The sequence below is a fragment of the Parambassis ranga genome, chromosome 4 (genome assembly GCF_900634625.1).
Source record: "Parambassis ranga chromosome 4, fParRan2.1, whole genome shotgun sequence".
Taxonomy (NCBI): domain Eukaryota; kingdom Metazoa; phylum Chordata; class Actinopteri; family Ambassidae; genus Parambassis; species Parambassis ranga.
In genome coordinates, this window is record NC_041025.1 from 19,477,719 (window position 1) to 19,498,671 (window position 20,953).

Genomic DNA, 20,953 nt, shown 5'->3' on the forward strand with positions numbered 1-20,953 from the left:
TTGATGAGACCGTTAGCCACTTGTAGCTCCCTGCAAGTAGCTTCCAATGCTGTGATGCGATGGTCAGCAGTGGAGAGAGCCTCATCCATGTCACCAATACGGCGCTCTGTCTCAGTGTGCTTATTTTGTAGTGTAGACAAGCATGCTTCAATTGAGTCGAGACGCCCCTCCATGGACTTCTTCAAATCGTCCATAAGTGTAGAGAGTTAGCTCGGCACGTTGTTTCGTAATGGCGGCTAGGATATCCTCGTTGCTAACAGCCGCGGAGCCACCGTGATGAGAGGCAGATTTCTGGCTTTGGCTGTCCTCCCTTTTCGGCATAATGAAACAGCAATCTGCAAAGTAGCTCAGGAATCAAAAAATGCACAGTAGCGGTCGGGTGCAGTGGTTTAATTGCCACTTGAGGGGAATTGACACGGAGCTCAGCAAAACACGTCTTACTCCATTATTGCACACTAGCGCCCCCCCCCGGATAATCCCCTTTTTACATGGAGATAGAATTCATTGATTAATTGAAAAAAATTGTCACATGACAATACAGTCACTGCAAACTTTAAGGCACCCTTGGAGAAGCCGGTAGGGTCCTAGCTCCCACAGCTGCAACTCCCCCACCCCTTACACTTGGTCTCCACAGGACAAGACAAAGACTATAAATGAATACATCTTAAAAACACTTAACTCATGATCCTCCCCCAGCGTCTGAGCTTTCGGTCCATTTGTCCAGTGCTGTGAGGTATCTCCACAGAAAGCAGGGGGGCCTCCACCAGCCGAAGAGTTAACTCCACCCTCTCCGCCTTAGCCCTGCCTATCACAGGAACCTCTCCCTCCTGCTGGCTATCTTCACCATCGGCAGCCCGAAACAGCACGTGAATGACGCTCACCCCCAAGGAATGAGTGCATAAGTAGCCCGGCCTAGCTGGTCTTCTGCCTTGTGTCGTTCACCAGGCTCCACTCTCCTTGCTCCTTTCACTCCTCTGCTGCCTTCTCAAAAAAACCCACCCACAGGTGCAATCACTCTCCTTAACCAGACTCCAATCACTCCCTTGAATCTTTTCTACCTCCTTCCCAGAGACCAGCATCACAACCAAAACTTTAAAAAGTGTTAGCATGTTAACCTCATCTCGGCCAGTGAAGCTTTTTTTGTTGTTGCAAAGAATTGTACTGAAGAAGAGCTGAAAGTTTAGAAATTGGTGGTGACCTTGTAGTCATGTGACCATGCTGCAGTGTTTATAATATGTAATAGTTCTGTATTTGTATATACAGACACAGAACACAGACTGTCAGAGAGTACATGCTTTTATTGAAATGATCACACATTGAAGTACATGTATACTTTTCAGTCTGGTTAACATGTATAACATCTTATGTGTTTGTGTTTATCATTTGCAGGTGACAAAGGACAAACGTTTATACACACCTGGGCAGAGTTATCACACCATCGTTACACATCTGACGCATAGGTATTTGCCTGTCAGGCGTCCCTCTGGTACATAGGAAATTGAGATGATCTCCATGAAGTGCATACAATTTATCATCATATTTATATCTGAATCCAATGTTGCGCTCATTCATGGCTGCTCTATCCACAATGCAGGGCTCTGCAGGAGACAGTGATAAAGATCCAGCTTTATACAGGAAGTTGGTTATAAAAGTGTTATGCAGGTTATTATTAATGCACAATGAAAAATATATAATGTGGACGTTGACTTACGGAGGCATTTCATCTCTCCAATCCATTCACCATTGAGGCATGTCATGTATGGCTGACCCTGCATTTTGTAAAACCTCTGACAGGAATATTGAACCTTCTCATTATGGTTGTACTGTAATTTGGAAACTATTGTAGCGGTGTCTCCATCTAGCAGAGGTGGTGGCTTCCCACAATATGAAGGGTCTATAAGAATGTGACAATGGCAGAAAAAGTACATATTTTAGTGTGAAAATTATCATGAGTCACCATTTTAACACCTGTTCAGGTTGCATGTATTGTTAAGACTCGTAACGATGGTAGCCAAGAGTGGTGATAATGATGATAAGGTATGCTTGATGAAATGTGTTTGATATGGTAAAAGTTTCTGTTTTATGTATTTAGGGATCTGTACATAAAAAAAGAAAAACATTTGTCTCCATTGTGAAGTCAGGTGACCCAGGTTTGGGTCTGGTTGATCAGTTTGATCAGGTTCTCTCCAAGGACTTCTTTTAATCTGCTAATGTTTTATGGTCTCTATACTCTGTGTGACTTTTATCAATCTTATAAGACCATTGCATGACACACTATGCAATGTGGATCTAATAAGCTTTGGTACGATGTCAAGTTTGATGCATGCAGATTGTACGATGATGAAAAGTTACAATGTACATCAATATACAAGGAGGAGGAGGAGGAGGAGGAGGAGGATGTGGACGCGTGACAAATGTGGATTTACCCACCATTCACACTGACAGAGAATGACTTACCGCCACAGGTTGGAAAGTCATCACTCCACTGTGCATTTTCCAAACACTCAACCGTTGTCTTCCCTTTAATAGCCTGTCCACGCTGACGGCAAGAAAAAGTTAACTGTTCTCCTTTAACGAGTCGAGAGCCCTCCGGGGGGTTTACGTTGACATTCTGTGGTGGTTTAGTGACTTGGCATTTCTCTGTATTGAAGAGAGTCTGTTTTAAGATGATGTTCACAGTGTACAAAACCTGAAATATTTTAGACTCAAATCATTCTAATCCAAATTACTGTCCTATGCAGACAAAGTAAAGCATTAAGGTGAACGTACCAGAACAGGTTGGGACGTCATCACTCCAAAGCCCAGTACTTAAGCATTCAATTTCTGAAGGGCCCGTCAGGCCAAGGTCATCTATGCAGGAGAACCGCAACTTCCGTCCAACTGTGAAGGGTTCATTATCATCTGGTCGGGGATTTACTCTGAGATTTGGGTCACTAGCACGGAGTTCACAAGTGATTTCTGAAAATAATGCAAAACCAATGAAAACAGCATGGTTCAAGTCATGACCTTACAAGTACGTCATAGTGTGACCATAAGGAGGAAAACATGGGCTCATCATTCGCTGGTGAACTAGTATTGTCAATGAATTAAAATGTTTGATTAGTTAGTTTATTGATATTTTGCGAGTTTTTAATACTTTTATCAATATAGAGTGAATACATATGTGTTTGCTTTATCTTTAACAACTTATTAACTGTGATCACATTTCTCTGCCCGCACTGTGGCTATTTCCCACATATAGAAACACATAAAAGTATAATTTCTGACCATTTATTTATTTAATAATGAACTTATTCTTATCTTCTGTCCCCTTGTCACATCATGTTTACAACAGGACCACAAGACACGGTATATTTCTCTCATAGTCTCTCTTTCAGAGAGAGAGAGAGAGGGAGGGGTAATCTTGTGTCAAATAAAAACTTCAGTTTTCATCGACGATGTGAGGTATTTGTGAGTTAGCTTTGACAGCACTGGTGACCTTTGACTTTGCCCTCTATCCATAAAGTGTAAATAAATATGGAACCTTCTATGACATCACCCAGAGATTTCTGAAGGGTCATTCTGGGTCATCTGACTATGGCCATTTTGGCACCTAGACTCCTGGTTAATCCAAATCTAGGCAAAGGGGTGGAAGCTGGAAGGAGTTGGCACCTGCCCATCACTCACTCATAGAAGAGAAGGTTATTATGTATCATACATAATAATCTATAATTGCAGCTTTGCCTGTATTTGGATTAACAGGGAGTTGAAGCAGACTCGGCCTCTGTGCCAACTGCTGGCCACATGAATTCAACCCCACTTCTCTGAAAGCTGTGGGTAACATCACAGAAGAGTCATCTATGATTTCAGAGACAAAGGGGAGTTACTAGTGTCCGGTTTTCATCTCTTTCACACAATTATTTCTTAATCTAAAGTACTCTACATGAAGAGCATTAAAACAGAAATGAAGACTTACGTTGACATGTGGGATGAGGTTTGTCCCATCCATATAATAAACACTCATTGGTGTCACCTTCACCCACCAGTTTATACCTGCAATGAAAACTATGATAAAGCTCTCCATTTTGAAAACAAAAATACAGTACTGTGCTGTTACTATGGTATGCACAATACTGCTTTGAACATGAGGTGATTGCTTAGTTTTTGAGCTATGTTAGATGTAGTCATACAGGTTTTGTACAGTGCTGTGGACTAATTTCCACAGACCTCTACAAACCTAACCCTACAAAAAGGGGATCCATATGGTCCCTGCCTGCTGGACTAAATGATTATTGAAAAGTGAATGTGTAAATATTTAATTTATAGATTTACATACCCGTCTTCACAAACGTATTTGATAATTACTCCATAAATCAGTTCACTATCATTGAGATTATGATGGTAGTAGCCATAAAAAAGTTCAGGTTCCTCACATGTCTTTGCTGAAAAAAGAAAAAAAAGAGGAAAAGATCATGATCACGTCCTTAATTAAAATCTGCACGTAAAAACTGGATGAAACCAACAAAACAAAGTTGAACAGCAAAGTAAATGAGACTTTATTCTGTGGGGTTTATGTAACAGTCCAAGGTCACTGTTAGTATAAGCAGAGGGATTATCACACTGAACTGCCTCTATTGATCAGGTATCTGCTCTTCTCCTCCTTACCTTTACAAGTCACTGTTGTAGGGTCAACAGCCAATTCAAGTACCAATGGGGGGGATTTATGTAAAAGTACAAATATGAAAAGTATGTATTGAAACAGACTCACATCGAAAGATTTTTTGATTTGGTAAATTCCAGTTTCCGTCATGACAATTTAAGGATTGAATGTGAGTAGCCTTCAATACAAGTGAATCTTCCAGTTTTAGAGTTTCTTTTCCCACACTGAAATTCTGAATAGATGATCAGAACACTCACCTGAACAGGCCTTTGGCCCAATCCAAGCACCATTCTGACAGGTCAGAGTTAAAGTTTTACCATCCATGCATCTGTATGTGACTTCTTCATTATGTTGGTACATTGATTTATGGCTGGAAATGGTGGCATTTTCGATGTCAAGTCTGTTACAAGTTATACCTGAAAAAAATACAAAAGAACAAATTGAACTGTTTTCATACATAAAAGCTGTCCATAAATTAGAAAATCGAATAGAAAGAAACAAATTAATAACTGAAATAAGTTCAAAGCAAAAACACAAAAGGGAGCTATTCTCTTCTCCTTTTTTGAACTAGAAAATGTCCTCTTAATGTGTCAATAGTATGGATTATATCTAAAACTATATAAATATATTGACCATTTTGTGAATTTTAATAATATTAATCAACAAGCTATTTATCTTTGATTGTTTTGGCCAAGCTCTGCAGCTGAAAAATGAAGTTAATAATGAAGTGTCAAGAACCGCAGAAAGTCAAAAGACCACTTGAGGGTAGCTCTAGAAGCAATTCAGTCATTAGAATAGAATAGAATAGAATATACTTTATTAATCCCTTTGGGAAGGTCCCTCCGGGAAATTCGAGTATACCTATTATTATTATTATCATTATTCCTCCATGTTAAAATGTCACACTTTACACCAGAAATGTTTACAGCATGGGACAAAAAAAAATGCATTAAAAAGGTCAGGTCCGCTGCTTTTCACCTACTGGATAGCAGGGAGTTACACTCAGGCGCTCCCAACACACAGCCTTAAAATCCCTCTTGAGGAAACCAATGGGCAATGTCACAGATGGTTCAGCTATCTTTGTTTACAGACTACAGTTTTGGCCTTTGTTATCTCCAGGTGAACGATCACTAACATGCTATTGATTTCATTGTAATAAGTATATAAAATGTTGCAAACACATTCGGGTGAGGTTCTGTGCAGACATCATATTGGTACTAAGAGGCAACGTTTTGGGAGAAGTAAAGGGTCAAAATGCACAGCTCCTCATGTGACCGCTCGAGAGGGGCTCGAGCTGTGCCTCCACATGGACTCAACACAACACGCATGATGTTACACAAGGTAGGGCTACAGCTTTTATAGTCTACAATCTACAACTGGTACTGTATGTTGTCCTGGAGTTCTGACAGAAGCAGGATTGAATGTACTGTTAATATTAAGAAAAGAGAGAAATGCAAGATGGTGAGGGGAACATTGTGTCATACCACCTGGTGACCATGAGGTTAAAAATCTCTTTATCTGTGGAGTATGCTTGAAAAAGATTCAATTACAAACAGATGAGAATATTTTCTTACCTCTACACTGTTGAGACTCTGGAGACCAGCCGTTATCCCTACAGGTTATAGTAAATGTTCCTTCAAACCCATTGTTACAAGCATACTCGACACGTTGATTGTACTGGTACTCAGACTGAATGTCTCCAACAATTTCTGCATGTGGGTAGACTTTTCTGGGGCAAGTTATCTCTGGAAAAACAATTAGATATAGTTACTTAAGGAATATAAAAGAGTGAAAGCTGGATTCCCTCACTTTTCTTTAGACTATTTTAAATAGCTATGGGTTGAGACTCAGTTTTAGGGTAAAGGTTTGAATTAAATTTATGAGGATGAGGGATTTGGTTTGGATGGCTGTGGTGGTTAAGGTTTAATAAGGGGCTAGGAGATGCATTACGTTAGTGAATGTCCTCACAAAAACACACAAGGTTGTGTGTGTGTGTGTGAGAGAGAGAGAGAGAGAGAGTGAACATAATGCTGACTGCGAGAAACACAAAGGTAACATCACAATACCTTTACAGAGTGGGTTTGGTGTCCACTCATCTCTGGTGCATGTAGCCCAAGTGTTATATGATGGTTTCTTGTAGCCTGGTTTACAGGTGTACCATACACTGTCACCCAGCTTTATCTGTTGTCCACGATTAGCATCCCACCTTTGCAGAGATCGGTCCGGTGGACGGCTACATGTAACCTCTACAATGAGACAAAGACTTGTTTGATTTATTGATCACTGTGGTGGAAGAAAAGAACAATGATCTTATAATGAAGTTCATACCTCTGCATACTGGGTCTATCGTCCACTGTCCGCCATCTTGGCATGTGGTTTCTGCTGAAGTGGTCTGACGGTTTGAAATCCATTCTCTTTCTTCACACGTAACTCTTAATGTTTCACCAGGTAAAAATACATTTTTGTAACGGGGGTCATATTGTGTTCCTTGTTTCAGTGTCACTCTGCACTTGATTACTGTATTTTTTGGGAAATGGAGCACATTATCTGTTATTGTATTGTAAGAGTGACGAGTGTGGCCATGTCTTTGTTTATGATACTTACCTTCACACATAGGTGTGGGGATCCACTCTGCTCTGTTTCCTACTTTGGAGCATTTTGACGGCCTGTCTTCAACAGCTTTATATCCATCATTACACTCAAAGGTGAGGTATTGATCTTTGTTGTACACCTGTGTATCTCCAGACACAGATCCATGTAGAATCTGAGGTCTGCCACATGTGACAACTGTTAAAGTGTAAACAGTTATTTATACTAGAGTCTGCTTATATTATTATATTATTTCTTCTTCGATATTGGTGAATGAGAGCTTGTTAAGTGTCATTTTTTGGGGAGCTGTCAGTCCAAGTTTATATACAGGCTGTGGTTAAAGCAAGGCTATGCTCATTTTCACTGACACTAATGTTATCCAAACATAATTCTTTCTAATGTCATCTACATGAAAACAGTGGAATTTAGGTTAAAAAAATACACACAAGCAAGTCACTGGAAAAAACTGAACTGAATTCTAAATGTACTCTGAAAAATCCCAAATATTCATACTGATTTATTCAAGTTATTTATTAAATGGAAAATAATATATATTTATGAGATACCAATTATAGCAAATTTGGGATTCTCTCTTTGTTTCCAACAGCTGTTTAACAACAGTCTTCTTACCATTCTGTTGTGCAGACCAGTTCACCTTCAGCCACAAAATGAAAAACCACAGAGGGTGAAAGAGTCTCATCATGAAAAATCCAGAGATTTTTCTGGAAACACATCGGTGTGCTCAGAAATGCATGCAGATGTCATACAGCAGTATGAGCACCTCTCTTTATACTCTCCACCTCCCTCTCTCTCTCTCAAACACACACAGTAGGTGGGTTTTAGTTAACATGCCTGAAATAAGGTCTGTGTTAACACAAGTTGATTTTCATGTTCCATTACATTCTACAGCGTTATGTTGACATGATAAGAGCAGTAAACATGTGTTGACATCAGCTGACATCATCTGTAGTTTGTTCATAGCACAGCTAAGTATTGTGTTTTGGCATTCAAATGATGACTGTGGTGTTTATTTGTTTGGATTGTCCTGCTAAATCAAACATCTAAGTATCATAAACATTTGGTGACACACAAGATGCTACAAAACATGAAGATGTGATTAAAACTAGAAGGTAAAACAGCCACCTGAAAATGCTAAACATCATAATTTTTCCACTGCTGCACTGCTTGTTGACCTCCTGTTAATGATTCACAATAGTCGTCCATCACTTCCAGTTAGCTAGAGCTTTTACTGGCAGGAGGTAACCCACTGTACCTTTGGCAGACCTCACCTCAACTTCAGATCAATGCATCCAATTGTTACTTAGGTGAACATCAATATCTGATTTCTTTAGTTGTATGATGGCATTAGAAACAACAAAAACTACATTTATGTCACAGTGCTGTCACATAGCTTTCTTACCCCCTTACCCCTAAATTTAAAAAAGCATTTTGAGTATTTGCTGATTTCAAAGGTGAAGGTAAATTAACCAAATAAATGATTTTATTATCTTAGTGTAGCTACATTGAATGACGCTCACCCCCCCAGCTAGGCCAGGAAGGACAGTACAGGATCATCAGTGAGACCTGGACACCTTAGAACCTTCCTCTGTTACCAGGTCAGGTGCTGGAGGAGCAGAGGAAGGAGTGGAGGCTCTCAGGTGTTTGACTGCTGCTGGGACGTCCTCTGGAGTTTCCTCACAGGGCTCCACATGACCTGTGTGGTATAAGACCATAATGATCAGCCTGATAATTAACACTGTAAATAATCCAGATTATTCATAATGCACATACCTTCATCTGTGGAGGTTGTGGCATCTTCATGAGGAGACACAGACAGGTGTTTAAGCAAAGCACCTGATAAAAAACATAATTTTAAAAAGCCATAAAATAACACAACTACATGACAATAATTAACTAGCTTGTCATTTACAGAGAAACACCTGAGCATTAATAAACACTAAATTTACTAAATATATACATTAGTTTTTCCTGCTGTGGTTTAGAGGTCATTAACTCTAACAGTAAGTTGTAACAGCAGCACTTAGCTTAATGCTAAACAAGCTAAAGTATCATTAGCATAGCAGCTACACACTGTTGCTGCATGAGCTAACAAGCTACTTTACAGCTTCATTTACGTTTTTATATACATTTACGTTTTATATCACGTCATTATATTGACGTTTGTAACTCATTTAGCAGACGTTTGTACGCAGAGCGACTCACAGTGAACATTCAGGCTGCAGTATAAAGGAGGCTGTAGTGACGTGAAGCCTGCGTCTCTAAAAGTGTTTTGTGATACAATGTGAAAAAAGACAAACAGTGGTGGAGTAAGATGAGGCTCCGCTGTGTCATAGACTCTTACCTCTCTCCCGTTTCGCTTCTTCTTTCTTCTTCTTTCTTTCTTTGTGCTTCCTCCTCCTTTATTTTGAACGTGCCGCTCCTCTCTGCTGACACAGGGCCCCGTAGGGGCGGGGCGAGGGGGGGGGGGGTTTGAATGTGTCACTGCGCTGGGCCAAAACAGCTGTAGTTGAATGGTGGGGCTAACTGACTGTCCGTCTTAGGGCCCCTCTCATGCTCGGGGCCCTAGGGAATTGCCTGGTTTGCCTACCGTGTTGCGACGGCTCTGATCACACCCTTGAATCTTTTCTACCTCCTTCCCAGAGACCAGCATCACAACCAAAACTTTAAAAAGTGTTAGCATGTTAACCTCATCTCGGCCAGTGAAGCTTGTTTTGTTGTTGCAAAGAATTTGTACTGAAGAGCTGAAAGTTTAGAAATTGGTGGTGACCTTGTAGTCATGTGACCATGCTGCAGTGTTTATAGTATGTGGTAGTTCTGTATTTGTATATACAGACACAGAACACAGACCGTCAGAGAGTACATGCTTTTATTGAAATGATCACACATTGAAGTACATGTATACTTTTCAGTCTGGTTAACATGTATAACATCTTATGTGTTTGCGTTTATCATTTGCAGGTGAAAAAGGACAAACTTTTACATACACCTGGGCAGAGTTATCACACCATTGTTACACATCTGACGCATAGGTATTTGGTCATCAGGCGTCCCTCTGGTACAATAGAATGTGAGATGATCTCCATGAGGTGCATACAATTTATCTCTGTCTGTATATCTGAATCGAATGTTGCGCTCATCCATGGCCGCTTTATCCACAGTGCAGGGCTCTGCAGGAGACAGCGATAAAGATCGAGCTTCATACAGGAAGTTGGTTATAAAAGTGTTATGCAGGTTTATTTAATTAATTATTTATTAATGCACAATGAAAAATATATAATGTGGACGTTGACTTACGGAGGCATTTCATCTCTCCAATCCATTCACCATTGAGGCATGTCATGTATGGCTCACCCTGCATTATGTAAAACCTCTGACAGGAATATTGAACCTTCTCATTATGGTTGTACTGTGATTTGGAAACTATTGTAGCGGTGTCTCCATCTAGAAGAGGTGGTGGCTTCCCACAATATGAAGGGTCTATGAGAATGTGACAATGACAAAAAAAGTACATATTTTAGAGTGTGAAAATTATCACGAGTCACCATTTTAACGCCTGGTAACCTCCTGCCTAGTTCAGGTTGCATGTATTGTTAAGACTCGTAACCATGGTAGCCAAGAGTGGTGATAATGATGATAAGGTATGCTTGATGAAATGCGTTTGATATGGTGAAAGGTTCTGTTTTATGTATTTACAGATCTGTACATGAAAAAAGGAAAACATTTGTCTCCATTGTGAAGCATGGTGGTGGTAGTATAATGGGCCTGCTTTAAAGCATTTGGTCTGGAATGGTGTTCCTCTGGTAACTGAAAATTGATTTCTAAACTAGACAAGCAAATTTTCATGAAAAAAAGTCATGACATCTGAATCTAAGAGGAAAATGGGTCATGCAGCAAGACAACAAAATATTTCAGAATGAGGAATGGGCTAAAATTCATCTAAGCTGTTGTGGATCAGCAGTTACTGGAAATATGTAGTTGCTGTTTTTTGCTGCATAGAGGGTCACAGCGGATACAAAAAGCAAAGGTTCACATACTTTTGGCAGTCACGTCTAATCTTCAATCATTTTCTAAAAATAATAAATTATATATATGGGTCATATATATATGGGTCATATATGGGTCAGGTGGATCAGTTTGATCAGGTTCTCTCCAAGGACTTCTTTTAATCTGCTAATGTTTTATGGTCTCTATACTCTGTGCGACTTTTATCAATCTTATAAGACCATTGCATGACACACTATGCAATGTGGATCTAATAAGCTTTGGTACGACGTCAAGTTTGATGCATGCAGATTGTACGATGATGAAAAGTTACAATGCATGTCACTATACAAGGAGGAGGAGGAGGAGGATGTGGACACGTGGAGGTGACAGCTGTCACACTGTAAGACAAATGTGGATTTACCCACCATTCACACTGACAGAGAATGACTTACCACCACAAGTTGGAAAGTCATCACTCCACTGTGCATTTTCCAAACACTCAACCGTTGTCTTCCCTTTAATAACCTGTCCACGCTGACGGCAAGAAAAAGTTAACTGTTCTCCTTTCATGAGTCGAGAGCCCTCCGGGGGGTTTACGTTGACATTCTGTGGTGGTTTAGTGACTTGGCATTTCTCTGTATTGAAGAGAGTCTGTTTTAAGATGATATTCACAGTGTACAAACCTGAAATATTTTAGACTCAAATAATTCTAATCCAAATTACTGTCCTATGCAGACAAAGTAAAGCATTAAGGTGAACGTACCAGAACAGGTTGGGACGTCATCACTCCAAAGCCCAGTGTTTAAGCATTCAATTTCTGAAGGGCCCGTCAGGCCAAGGTCATCTATGCAGGAGAACCGCAACTTCCGTCCAACTGTGAAGGGTTCATTATCATCTGGTTGGGGATTTACTCTGAGATTTGGGTCACTAGCACGGAGTTCACAAGTGATTTCTGAAAATAATGCAAAACCAATGAAAACAGCATGGTTCAAGTCATGACCTTACAAGTACGTCATAATGTGAGCATAAGGAGGAAAACATGGGCTCATCATTCACTGGTGCTGTCAATCAATTAACATGATTGATAACTGTGATCACATTTCTCTTCTTTGCCACTACTGGGGCTATTTCTCATATACATATATACATTTATTTATGAACTCATTCGTATCTTCTCTCCCCTTGTCACATCATGTTTACAACAGGAACACAAGTACAGACAAGTACAGACACTGTATCTTTTCTCTCATTGTCTCTCTCAGATCAGAATGAGAGAGAGAGGGGGGGGGGGTAATCATGCTTCAAATAAATGAATGGTGTTAAACTTGAATTTTCATTAATGTGTTATTTGTGAGTTTACTTTGACAGCACTGGTGACCTTTGACTTTGCCCTCTATCCTTAAAGTGTAAATAAATATGGAACCTTCTATGACATCACCCAGAGATTTCTGAAGGGTCATTTTAAGTCTCTGTGGGAGGCTCTGACTATGGCCATTTTGGCACCTAAACTCCTGGTTAATCCAAATGTTGGTAAAGAGGTGAAAGCTGCAAGGTGGTGATCTGTGTACGGTCTGTGTGAGTTGGCACCTGCCCATCACTCACTTACAGAAGAGAAGATTATTATTTGTCATAAATAATAATCTATAACCACAGCTATGCCTGTATTTGGATTAACAGGGAGTTGAAGCAGACTCGGGCCTACAGCCCAACTGCTGGCCACATGAATTCAACCCCACTTCTCTGAAAGCTGTGGGTGACTTCACAGAAGATTCTTCTATGATTTCAGAGACATAGGGGGAGTTACTGGTGTCCGGTTTTCATCTCTTTCACACAATTATTTCTAAATTATTATTAGTATTATTATACTACTATTATACTATACTACTATTATACTATTATTATTATTAAAGTACTCTACATGAAGAGCATTAAAATAGAAATGAAGAGGAGCCGAAATGAAGACTTACGTTGACATGTGGGATGAGGTTTGTCCCATCCATCCAATAAACACTTATTGGTGTCACCTTCACCCACCATTTTATACCTGCAATGAAAACTATGATAAAGCTCTCCATTTTGAAAAAAAAAAACTGTACTGTACCGTTACTATGGTATGCACAATACTGCTTTAAACATGAGGTGCTTGCTTAGTTTTTGAGCTATGTTAGATGTAGCCATATAGGTTTTGTACATTGCTGTGGACTAATTTCCACAGACTTCCACGAAGAGGGGATCCATATGGTCCCTGCCTGCTGGACTAAATGATTATTGAAAAGTGAATGTGCAAATATTTAATTTATAGATTTACATACCTGTCGTCACAAACGTATTTGATAATTACTCCATAAATCAGTTCACTATTATTGAGACTATAATGGTAGCCATTAAAAATTTCAGGTTCCTCACATGTCTTTGCTGAAAAAAGAAAAAAAAGAGGAAAAGATCATGATCATGTCCTTAATTAAAATCTGCACATAACTTGATGAAACCAACAAAACAAAGTTGAACAGCAATGAAAATGAGACTTTATTCTGTGTGGTTTATGTAACAGTCCAAGGTCACTGTTAAGTATAGTATAAGCAGAGGGATTATCACACTGAACTGCCTCTATTGATCAGGTATCTGCTCATACTCCTCCTTACCTTTACAAGTCACTGTTGTAATCCACTCGCTGTCCATACATGTCGCATTGCCTTCCTCTTCAGATGCGAAACACTTATATTTGATGACATCACCATTCACATACGTCCGATTCTGTGTGGTGAAGATCATTGTCTTCCTCTCATCTCTGAGGCTCTCACAGTATGCTGGAAAGACAAGAAAACAATGCTAATGTCCTGTCCTGTACTCTATTTATTTTGCTTTTAAAGATGTCCATAATCTAGTATCTCCAAATGTGCCATTTGAGAAAATGGTTTAAAATATTAATGCATATATACATATTAGCAGTAATAATTCAAAGTACATACGTATACAGTTAATGTTCTTCTCTTCCCACTGTCCAGCTATGCATCTGAGTCTGTGTTCCCTCTCTGGTTTGTACTTATCACGACACTGATAAGTTACTAAACTGCCAGCCAAGTATTTCTTCTTATACGACCCAGAAACAACAGCATTCTTAACCCTTGGTGGGTGATCGCAAAGGATATTGATAGCTGCAACACATACGATACCATTAGTTATGATTTTATTCATATACCACCTAAAAACAGGGTTTACACCATGATTAACAGACATGAAACAAACCAGAACATCAACAAGGATGGTCTAGTCTCTAGTCTGGATGTATTTGAATGAATGAGTCAAAAAAAGGATGTAGCAGTTTTAGTATTGTAGTAGTAGCTTATCAAAGAACAATAAATACAATACATACGAGAAAAAAACTCTTAAACACACACACACACACACACACACACATACTGGCTTTAAGTACCCAATGGTGGTGATGTCATTTATGTAAAAGTAGAAATAGAAAAGCACGTATTGAAACAGACTCACGTTGACAGATTTTTGGGTTTATTAAATTCCATTTTCCTTCATGACATTCTAAAGAGGTTGTGTGAGTAGAGTATCCTTCATTGCAAGTGATCCTTCCATTTGTAGAGTTTATTTTCCCATTAGGAATCCGAGGAGGTTCTCCACAAGTTGTGTTTGCTAAACACACAAAACAATAAATACACAACATTTATCAATTTCCAAAAGCATTTAGATTGGTATTCTGCACTCTAAAGCTGGAGATAGATGATTGTTATTTACCAATGCAGTTATGGAGTCCAGACCACTGACCGTCTTTACATTTGGCCTCACCCCACCAGCCTTTGGTGAAAGGCTTATAGCCTTCATCACAGGCAAAGTACAGTAAGTCGTTGTATGGGCCAGCAATGAATCCATGTTCAATAGTAGCTTTTGGACATGCTGTGTTATGAATAAAGAAATGAAGGAGGATACATTTACACTGCATCACTCGAAAAACAATCTAACTGATGATTCATCAGATCACACTAAAAATACAATCTAAATTTGACATAACTGAAGATAATTTGTAGATGAATAGATGATCAGAACACTCACCTGAACAGGCCTTTGGCCCAATCCAATCACCATTCTGACAGGTAAGAGTTAAAGTTTTACCAACCCTGCAACTGTAAGTGACTACTTCATTGTGTTGGTATTTTGATTTAGGGTTGAAATTGGTGGCATCTTCGATGTCAAGTCTGTTACAAGTTATAACTGAAAAAAAGCCAAAACAAAACAAATTGAACAGTTATTATACACAAAACCGTCCATAAACTTGAAAATCGAATAGAAAGAAACAAATTAATAACTGAAATATGTTCAAAGTAAAAAGTAGTAGTTATATCTATAAGTATACATAAATTATATTGACCATTTTGTGAATTTTAATAATGTTAATCAAAAAGTTTTTGTTAATTCAAAAAAAAAACTTGAAGTTGAAGTTGAAGTTGAAATGAAGTTAACAATGAAGTGCCAAAAACTGCAGAAATTCATTTTCAGTCATATTAACCGCTCGAAAGGGGCTCGAGCCGTGCCTCCACATGGACTCAATAAAACACCCATGATGTTACACAAGGTAGGGCTACAGCTTTTATAGTCTACAATCTACAACTGGTACCGTATGTTGTCCTGGAGTTCTGACAGAAGCAAGAGTGCTCAGATTAAATGTACTGTTAATATTAAGAAAAGAGAGAAATGCAAGATGGTGAGAGGAACATTATCTGTCATACCACCTGGTGACCATGAGGTTAAAAATCTCTTTATCTGTGGAGTATGCTTGAAAAAAATTCAATTACAAACAGATGATAATATTTTCTTACCTCTACACTGTTGAGACGCAGGAGACCAGCCGTTATCCCTACAGGTTATAGTAAATGTTCCTTCAAACCCATTGTTACAAGCATACTCGACACGTTGATTGTACCGGTATTCAGACTGAATGTCTCCAACAATTTCTGCACGTGGGTAGACTTTTCTGGGGCAAGTCGTCTCTGGAAAAACAATTAGATATAGTTACTTAAGGAATATAAAATAGTGAAAGCAGGATTCATATCAGAGTCGATATTCTATATTTGATTCAGCAAGTTTAGTAAATCAATCATTCAGATATTTATATTGGAAGTTGTAACGCTGCAGTGTAAAGCTATTCTTGTAAAAACAGTCAGACTACGAGAAACACAAAGGTAACATCACAATACCTTTACAGAGTGGGTTTGGTGTCCACTCATCTCTGGTGCATGTAGCCCAAGTGTTATATGATGGTTTCTTGTAGCCTTGTTTACAGTCGTACCATATACTGTCACCCAGCTTTATCTGTTGTCCACGATTAGCATCCCACCTTTGCAGAGATCGGTCCGGTGGACGGCTACATGTAACCTCTACAATGAGACAAAGACTTGTTCGATTTATTGATTACTGTGGTGGAAAAAAAGAACAATGATCTTATAATGCAGTTTCATACCTCTGCATACTGGGTCTATCGTCCACTGTCCGTCGTCTTGGCATGTGGTCTCTGCTGAAGTGGTCTGACGGTTTGAAATCCATTCTCTTTCTCCACACATAACTCTTAATGTTTCACCAGGTAAAAATACATCTTTGTAAGGGGGGTTATATTGTGTTCCTTGTGTCAGTTTCACTTTGCATTTGATTCCTGTATTTGTTGGGAAATAAAGCACATTATCTGTTTTTGTATAGTAAGAGTGATGAATTTGGCCAAAAACAGAATTACTTTGTTTGTGATACTTACCTTCACACATAGGTGTGGGGCTCCACTCGGCTCTGTTTCCTACTTTAGAGCATTTTGACGGCCTGTCTTCAACAGGTTGATATCCATCATCACACTCAAAGGTGAGGTATTGATCTTTGTTGTACACCTGTGTATCTCCAGTCACATGTCCACGTTGGATCTGAGGTCTGCTACATGTGACTCCTGTTAAAGAGTAAACAGTTACAGTATTAACACTAGAGTCTGTGTTGGTGCACAGAACACAATCCATGATACCATTGCCTAAGTAGAGCATGCTTCTACTCCATTGTTTACAATACTACACTACATGTGGCACAGTGTGTGTAATTATAGTATGCAGACAGGAAACGTATAAAGAACAAGAACATCTTATTTGGCACACAGTCCTCATTTTAGTGTTTAATGTTCCCTAGCTTGGGATAAATAAAGTATTTTCTAATTTATTGTGTGCCATACCTCTGCATTCAGGAGGACTGTCACTCCACTCTCCGTTCTCTTTGCAATTTATCTCTGCACTGCCGTACAGGGCATGATTGCTGTCTCTGCATCTAAATCGAAGCGCGTTTCCATAGTTCGCCTCTTCCATATCCCCAGAAACTATGATATGGTCACCAAGCTTAATCGCTGAACACTTTTTTGCTGCAGGGGAAAAAAACATGAAGAAAATACAATGCATTTAGTTTTTTTTTTAGTTTCAAAACATCATAAAGAAATCCCTGTTGTTCAAACTCTTACCTTCACAAACTGGAATCTTGCCGTCCCAGCCATTTGCCATGCAGCGCCGGTAGTTTTTGCGACTGACCATATGAAAACTGAAGATAAACAATAGCAATAAATTATAAGAAGAAGTCAAATTTGGAGGAAAAAAGGTTCCAAATACATACTTATAGGGATTGTTATTTTCATACCCTTTGTGGCAGGTGTAGACAACTCGTGACCCAAAGACATAATCATCTCCGTATTCAAGACTAAAGTCTGCAAAGTCAGCATCGCCCGGATGACCACACGATTTTGCTATAAACAAATGAACCATATGTGGATTCTTTTATATTACCTCAGTGCCAAATGTGGAAGATCAACATGTTTAACTCTCAGGCATCGCTCTAAATTACTACCCTTTTGTGTAATTTATGGACAAAATGTCCACTTCCAAAAAACTTTGATTACTTAATGTCACAGTAATTATTTATGAAGAAAACACAAAAAATTAGTTATTTTCCACAAAACAAGGTAGGTGGCTGAGGCATTATTTTTTAATCTGTCATGGATATGTCAAAGATTAGCCAAAATATTGAGTTTGATGCATTATTAGTTTTTGTGTAGCAGCAGTTTTAAAATTTACTACCCTTTTGTATCATTTGTGGACAAAAATGACCACTTCCAAAAAACTGCTTAATATTTTTTCTACCAAACATTAAATCATTTTGAGGAAATTGAAGTTGTTCAACATATTTATGCAGAAAAAAGCAGTTTTTTGTAAGTATGATAGTAAGGGTGATAAGTGTGTAAGGGTAGTAAATTTGTTTCACCATGTTCTGGTGATGTATTTGACAAATTTAAATTTGAATTCTAAAATGTGTCTAGAGAGAGTCTTTGTTACAAAAAATTGTGCCATATGCACCAACGCAGATTAAATAGTGGCCAGGTAAAGAGGCAAAAATTACCCAAGTAGACAAAAAAGTCCCCAATGACGCTTGAGGGTTAAACAAACAGTTCAAAGTCAACGGCGGTTGGGTGGGGTGGGGGGGGGGGGGGGGGGGGTTGTCAGGCTTCCTATGTAGGGGGAGGAGGTGGAAGGTGGGGCAGAGGAGCAGGTCTGCTGGTCCTGGCTCAGAGGCTTCGCAGCTATATATCTGGTGGTGAGACTTTTGGCTTTGGTCGAGTATAATCCAGAGGTCACTTAAAGAAGAAAACCCCTACACACTAGAGTTTAGTGTGTAGGGGTTTTCTTAAGTGACATTTTCATAAAGACATAGAGATGAATATTTGTTTTAAAACAAATCTATGTCTTTAGACAGCTAAAGTAACAGAGCCAAAAAAAACTTTACTTTTTAATCACCCATAACTTTTCACATTTCTCTTCACTCTTCTCCTACAAAAGCTGTTTGACATGTTGTTCTAATAAATAGGAAAAAATATCACCAAAACTATGCATCTCATACCAAAACAGTCTAGACGGATAGGTCGCACTGTATGCCACCAAAGAAAATGCTAATCTTTGTGCCTGTTTTAAAGGGAAAGCTGCTTCATAAATACATAAATAACCATATTAGTTATGTACTGCCATATTTATTTCTTAATGCCCTTATATCCCGTTTTAGCCTGGTGGTCACTGTCAAAACCGTCTCTGTTAGACATTGCTTCCACAACAAGATGGCTGCACCAGCCTCTTTGGTCTGGACTTAACCTTATCCTTGTTTTTGTATATTAGGAATGGAAAGCCATGAAATTAATGTGTCATTAAATAAATAATAACAAATAACTGTTATTTATTTTTTGTTTTGGCTAAAGCTGCTTTCCGTAGTTTTCACACACAAAAAAATTAAATAATAATAAAAAAAAACACTTACGTTCACATTTTTTGCTTCTAGATTGCCATCCGTTCTCAGTACAAATCAGCTTGAAAAACCCACTGTAGCCAACAATGCAGGGCACTCTCACTTCTTTTCCTTGACGGTAGCTTGATGCCAAATTACTTATGTCAAAATTTGTATCGTACAAGTTGCTTGAAGTAAACTGTTCGAGAGTGCAATCTGGGGGACAAAAAGAATACGTTGAAATTATTTCATCATCATCTCAACTCAAACATCTGCATCTTACCTTGGCTGTTCACAAAGCCCAGTGTCTGCATCCACAACAATAGGACGCAGGATTTGGTTATTAGATGCATTTTCCCGTCATTACCCCAGAACCACTAAAGAGAACTACACACTCTGACAATGAAACACTATTATACACACAAGCAACTTTGGATGTCACATAAGGGGCGGGGGGACAAAAGAGAAATGTTGCTTAATGATTTGCTCAAGTTTGTTCCAGCCCCCACAGATCAGACAGAGAGAGAGAGAGACACAGCAAAAAAAAGAAGTGATAAAATCACACACTGAACTCCTAACGCCTTAAAAAGACCAGAATGTCCCCTTAAAGATTAATGAAAGGAAATTGCTTCAACAAAAGAACATTGCTGGATATTTTTAAGGTGCTTACTGTATTTATCAAGCATTACTGGTAAAGGTTTTATTTGCTTTTGCCTTTCTGGTAATCATTTGTAAAAATCAACAAAGCAAACAAAATGCACTGCAATCCAATCATCTGGTCAGGGTCTCCTCAGGCATTGTAAATATGTTTGTGGTGGTTAGCCTAATAAATAAACAATGTGACTAAAAAAATCTGTTGTGCAACCCTGGATTTGCTTTTGTTTCTCAATATGTCTTTATATTAATAGTAAAACGCATTTCGAACATGCGTCACTAAAGACAACTGGCACAAAAACAGAGGAGTGACAGTGTACGTTTGCCTTTTTGTTTATCTATGACACATCTATGATAAAGTTTTCCCCTTTTTTTTATTAGTTATTATTGTCAGGTTTACCAGAAGGTTAAGACTCGAAACTGACTGTTTCATTTAGTCTTGAGTTTGGTACATAAAAAAGGCAGTCCAACAGGGCAACGGCAGAAAAGAGGCAGACAGTCTTTAGAGTCTAGGTCCAGGCCAAAGTTCGGTATGCTGCAGTCAAACCAAGAGCGCAACAGTACCAAAAGGGAAAGACGTCTTTTATAGTCAGGAGGCAAAACTGGTCAAAAACAAAGTAAAGCAGTAAAGGTACCAAAAGGGAGCAAGCAAACGGTAATCCACAGTCAAACCCAAAGGAAATCACTGGAAATCTTAAAGGCTGGAACGCTCGGAACAAAGACACAGGACGGTCTGGCCAAGAGTGACGGGGGACATGGACAATAAAT

At 38.9% G+C, this 20,953-nt stretch overlaps 2 protein-coding genes across 2 annotated transcripts; both read right to left on the minus strand.

Annotated features, from left to right (window-relative positions):
• Nucleotides 1-1,278: 1,278 nt before the first annotated feature.
• On the minus strand, nucleotides 1,279-8,016 carry LOC114434208 (complement factor H-like). Its single transcript, XM_028403229.1, has 12 exons — nucleotides 7,859-8,016; nucleotides 7,244-7,426; nucleotides 6,968-7,156; nucleotides 6,706-6,885; nucleotides 6,214-6,384; nucleotides 4,897-5,055; nucleotides 4,316-4,421; nucleotides 3,956-4,032; nucleotides 2,770-2,958; nucleotides 2,458-2,640; nucleotides 1,712-1,894; nucleotides 1,279-1,598 (listed from the first exon to the last, which is right to left on the minus strand). The coding sequence occupies exons 1-12, from the start codon at nucleotides 7,929-7,931 to the stop codon at nucleotides 1,408-1,410; spliced, it is 1,884 nt and encodes a 627-aa protein (XP_028259030.1). The 5' UTR covers nucleotides 7,932-8,016; the 3' UTR covers nucleotides 1,279-1,407.
• Nucleotides 8,017-10,098: 2,082 nt separating this feature from the next.
• Nucleotides 10,099-19,975, minus strand: LOC114434205 (complement factor H-like). Its single transcript, XM_028403221.1, has 20 exons — nucleotides 19,815-19,975; nucleotides 19,565-19,747; nucleotides 17,903-18,008; nucleotides 17,730-17,806; nucleotides 17,451-17,633; nucleotides 16,995-17,177; nucleotides 16,710-16,898; nucleotides 16,447-16,626; nucleotides 16,069-16,239; nucleotides 15,305-15,463; nucleotides 14,990-15,148; nucleotides 14,732-14,887; nucleotides 14,203-14,388; nucleotides 13,876-14,040; nucleotides 13,546-13,648; nucleotides 13,201-13,277; nucleotides 11,997-12,185; nucleotides 11,686-11,868; nucleotides 10,544-10,726; nucleotides 10,099-10,416 (listed from the first exon to the last, which is right to left on the minus strand). Exons 1-20 carry the CDS (start codon nucleotides 19,882-19,884, stop codon nucleotides 10,226-10,228), a joined length of 3,093 nt encoding a protein of 1,030 aa, XP_028259022.1. The 5' UTR covers nucleotides 19,885-19,975; the 3' UTR covers nucleotides 10,099-10,225.
• Nucleotides 19,976-20,953: the final 978 nt, after the last annotated feature.

Coding starts and splice junctions, on each gene's coding strand:
- LOC114434208 (XM_028403229.1), bottom strand. CDS start 7,931: ATGATGAGACTCTTTCACCCTCTGTGGTTTTTCATTTTGTGGCTGAAG. Junction 6,886..6,967: donor GATAGACCCAGTATGCAGAG/GTATGAACTTCA, acceptor GTCTCATTGTAG/AGGTTACATGTAGCCGTCCA. Junction 4,033..4,315: donor AAATACGTTTGTGAAGACGG/GTATGTAAATCT, acceptor TTTTCATTGCAG/GTATAAACTGGTGGGTGAAG.
- LOC114434205 (XM_028403221.1), bottom strand. CDS start 19,884: ATGCATCTAATAACCAAATCCTGCGTCCTATTGTTGTGGATGCAGACA. Junction 17,807..17,902: donor GTCTACACCTGCCACAAAGG/GTATGAAAATAA, acceptor GTTTATCTTCAG/TTTTCATATGGTCAGTCGCA. Junction 14,389..14,731: donor AAACCCAAAAATCTGTCAAC/GTGAGTCTGTTT, acceptor TATGTGTTGCAG/CTATCAATATCCTTTGCGAT.